This window comes from Camelina sativa, chromosome 20 (assembly GCF_000633955.1).
Source record: "Camelina sativa cultivar DH55 chromosome 20, Cs, whole genome shotgun sequence".
Taxonomy (NCBI): domain Eukaryota; kingdom Viridiplantae; phylum Streptophyta; class Magnoliopsida; order Brassicales; family Brassicaceae; genus Camelina; species Camelina sativa.
The window spans coordinates 14,967,603-14,972,266 of NC_025704.1; the positions used below are offsets into that span (position 1 = coordinate 14,967,603).

Genomic DNA, 4,664 nt, shown 5'->3' on the forward strand with positions numbered 1-4,664 from the left:
GATTGATGGTCCTCACTTGGTTCTATTTTAAGGGCTGGTCATAGGGGGAAAAATGCAGTATACAGTGATGAAGTTCTAAAGACAGCTTCTATATATTGGCTTTATATTGATCCATCAGAAATCAACACATCCAATGCTCCTGATTGTGGCCTCCAAAATGAAGGGCGGCACAGGCCTTTCTTCGTCAAATGCTTTGAGGCCGGCAACCCCATTGCCATTTACTACGAAGGGCTAAGGGTTGTGGCTGAGGATAGAGATATCCAGCGTGGGATTGATATTCTCAGTCGTATTGTACCGGCCGACGGTTATGCCACCTTAGCATGTGGGGTACTAAGTATTTGTCAAGGGAATGAGGATATGGCCGTCCATTACCTCCAGCTGTTTGATGCGAATCATTATCCTCTGAAGTCTTCGGATGCCATGTTAACCGGTAATTATTTTATGTTTGAGTTATCTCGTTATAAGACGGCCCGAAAAAACTCATACACAGTCTCCCTTCGCTATCCTGACAACCCGCTACTCCCTTCACCCGTTTGTGCTGTGATGTGTTATTTAGAAGACGGTCTCCATCATCTCAACGGTCTCCTTCCTCTCCATTGTGGAGACATCTTTGAAATCATGTGCAAAAACTGTTACCTTTGGTGGTTGTCCGTCAAAGTCTCTGAGATCCTTTAGGGTTTCCAGCAGTGAATTCCAGTTTTACCTTATCAACTCGCGACTCTAAAGTCTGTTTATTTTAAAATAATTATTTTCCATTTCTTGTATTAAAAGCGAGTATCTTTTTTCATGTATTAAAGGTCCCTATTTTCCACAATTTAGTATCTCCTCTCCTCTCATTAATGGCTGAGTTATCACAAGAAACAATATGAAAGTAAATGAGTGATATATATGACTTGACGGCTGAGTTATAATATTTACGGGGAAAAAAAGGTCATGTCATGGCTGAGTTATCACAAGAAACAATTTGAAAGTAAATGAGTGATATATATGACTTGACGTCTGAGTTATAATAGTAACGGGAAAACAAAAGGTCATGTGACGGCTGAGTTATAGTGAGTTATGGTTGAGATAGTAACGTTAAGGCTGAGTTATAGTTCGAAACAGCGCTATCAGAGACTTGTAAAACCGTAATTGATTGAAGGCGTAATACGCGAAGCGTCGCTTATGAAGCCGAAGGGGTACTTTTTGTAAACCAAAGCGACGTTTCGCGTATTATAAATACTTTTTGCTATCGGACTTACTCATCAAACATTTGTCTCACGAAAACTCCTAAATCATCTCTCAGATTCGAAAAATCTATTTACATTCTTCCTTCAATCCGTCAGAAATGGCCCGTCGTTCTCCTTCAAGCCTTATAAGGACTGATCTGAGATGTCTGAACAGGGATCTTTCGCCAAACATCACAGCAGGTAAACACATACATCTTCAGAGTAGATTTGTTTTACTGTTAAGGATAAAAGAGATTGAGTGTTTGCCTTTTTTTTAGTAACTGTTGATGACGACATTTTCCGTTGGGAGGCTACTCTAATCGGACCAGTGAATACTCCTTATGAAGGGGGAGTGTTTAAACTTAGGCTTACTTTTCCACCTGATTACCCAAGTAGTCCCCCCAAGGTATCTATTTTTGATTATACTCCTTTTTATTTTAGCAAGCATGATTATTAGTACTCCTTTTTTTGCAGCAACTCAATAGTTTTTTAAATAAAATTTCTTGATTATGCAGGTTGTTTTCATTACAAGAATTTGCCACCCAAATGTAGCAGATAGGGGAGGCATTCACCTAAAACGTTTAAGGCGCGACTGGTGGACTCCCATGTCCATTGTTAAGGTTTTCAAGGAATTAGTGGAGAAGTTAATTGAACCAGAGGTCAATGATGAGGAACAGACCATTGAATACCTTGCTAACCTCTACAAATCTGATAGGAGAAGGTTTGACGCCATGGCTAGAGAGATGACTAATCAATATGCTGGGAGTGGAAACTGAATATGAACTTAAATAGTTCAAATCTATTTTTAAGAACTCTTGAATAATTTATCTTATATTTGTTCTTTTTAATTAAATATTTCAGTCTCTGCTGTTGTAAACTCCTTTTTTAATTAAATATTTCAGTAACGTAATGGCTGAGTTATCACAACAAACAATCTGAAAGCAAATGACTGAGTTATACTAATGTATGGCTGAGCTATGGTATTTAAGGGAAAACGAAAGGTCTCGTCGATTAATATAACGGCTGAGTTATAGTGATTTATAAATCCGCAATGGCTGAGATATCGTAATACAGCTAAAATGGTGTTGTCTAACTGGTGTTAGTTGCCTTGATACCGTAATACCGCCAAATCATATAACTATTTTTTCCCGCCAAAATATGATTTTATGGCTGAGTTATTGTATTTTCGGGAAAACGAAAGGTCATGTGACGGCTGATTTATTATATTTACGAGAAAACGAAAGGTCTCGTCGATTCATGTGACAGCTGAGTTATGGTTGAGATAGTAACATTATGGCTGAGTAAAGTGATATATATGACTTGACGACTGAGTTATAATATTTACGGTAGAACGAATGGTCATGTGACGTCTGAGTAATGGCTGAGTTATCACAAGAAACAATTTTAAAGTAAATGAGTGATATATATGACTTGACGGGTAAATGAATGATATATTATAACGGCTGAGTTATCAAAAGAGTTATATTATTTACGGGAAAACGAAAGGTCAAGTTACGACTGAGTTATAGTGAGTTATGGCTGAGTTATCAAAAGAGTAATGGCTGATATTTTCACTTGACAGCTGAGTTATGGCTGAGTTATCACTAGAAACAATCTGATATATATTGATTTATAAATCCGTAATGGCTGAGATATCGTACCAATTATAAATCCGTAATGTAGGATTTTTATAGACTTATAGTGATTTTTACACGTTCTATTATTTGGTTAACTTATGGTTTCCCGCCTATTATTTGGTTAACTTATGGTTTCCCGGCAGTGGAATCAATGGGGGTTGCGTTCCAAGTTTTAGTATAAATAGGGAAAGGGTTGGAAATGTTAAGAGCATTCCAAACTAGAACGAAACTAGCAAAGATGCCAGTGACTACCCGATCTGCATGGTTGAAACGGGCCCGAGAACTGACAGCCGCTGGAACTAGCGGTTTCGGTCCGAATGCGTCGGATAATGCCCCCCCTCAAGAGTCTCCGTCTCGATCCCGTTACTTTAATCCTTTGCAAAGGGAACTCCGGATGTACCGAGCTCGCCGCAAGAGACTTGGCGCTTATATTAAAGCATTTCGTCTTAAATTCGAGCAAGTCTTTCGTCTCTGCCGATTGGAAGGGACTATCCGAGTCCTGGATGAGCTCATCGCCGAAGGTTTTTTTCTGGCGAAGTGGCGCATGACTCGTCTACTTGCTGAGCATGCCTCTTGCGTAGAACAGGTCTCCCGTATGGTGGTGCCCAACTTACCCGAAGGTGATTACGAACCTTTGGGAGATTCTGACTTCCCGCACAATATGGAAGTCTGGGCCTACCGAGCTTGCCTGGAGAGGCTGAGGCGGTACGTCAACCACTTGGAGTCAACAGACCATTTCTACCGCGAACGCCATGACGTAGAAGGTCCATGTGCCTTCTTGGAGGAGATGGTGTCCAAGGGCTCCGAAGTGCCGATGGAAAGGCTTGAATCCTTAAGGCAGGATTGTCAAATCTGGCGATCTGAACTGAGCAAGCTGGTGGTGGAAGAACTGTTGGAGTCCGATCTATTCGGTCAGCTCCCATCCTGAGACTTCAGGACCGTCCAGAATGCTAGAGACGATAGCCTTCCCATGGGAACTAGTTCGCTAATATGATGCTTGTCGCTTTTTGTATTTTTTTTAATATTTTTGGCGAATTGCAGAACTGAATGTAATCAATTCGAATTTAATGGAAAACAAAAGTTGAGTTATAGTGAGTTACGAAAGCCATGTGACGACTGAGTTATGGTTTAGTTATCACAAGAAACAATTTGAAAGTAAATGAGTGATATATATGACTTGACGGCTGAGTTATAATATTTACGGGAAAACGAAAGGTCATTTGACGGCTGAGTTATAGTGAGTTATGGTTGAGTTATCAGGGTTTACGATTTAGGGCTGAGTTATAGCGCCATATAACGTTATGGCTGAATTATAGCGACCAGAGGCTTGTAAAACCGTAATTGATTGAAGGCGTAATACGCGAAGCGTCGCTTTAGTTCGGTTATAATTACGCGTTGAAGGGGTAAGAATTATGTATTTATGATAAAGGCGGACAGAATTATGGATTTATGAAGTCGAAGGGGTACTTTTTGTAAACCAAAGCGACGCTTCGCCGATTATAAATACTTTTTGCTCTTGACTTACACATATTACCTTTGTCTCACGAAAACTCCTAAATAATATCCCAGATTCGAAAAATCTATTTAAATTCTTCCTTCAATTCGTCAGGAATGACCCGTCGTTCTCCTTCAAAGCATATAAGTACTGATCTGAAATGTCTGAACAGGGATCTTTCGCCAAACATCACAGCAGGTAAACACATACATCTTCAGATTAGATTTGTTTTACTGTTAAGGATAAAAGAGATTGAGTGTTTGCCTTTTTTTTAGTAACTGTTGATGACGACATTTTCCGTTGGGAGGCTACTCTAATCGGACC

General features: G+C 39.8%; 1 protein-coding gene across 1 annotated transcript; it reads left to right on the plus strand.

The window, feature by feature from the left end:
- LOC104772533 (ubiquitin-conjugating enzyme E2 2-like) lies at positions 1,328-1,984 on the plus strand. The gene is made up of 3 exons (XM_010497135.1): positions 1,328-1,409; positions 1,487-1,614; positions 1,724-1,984. The coding sequence occupies exons 1-3, from the start codon at positions 1,328-1,330 to the stop codon at positions 1,982-1,984; spliced, it is 471 nt and encodes a 156-aa protein (XP_010495437.1).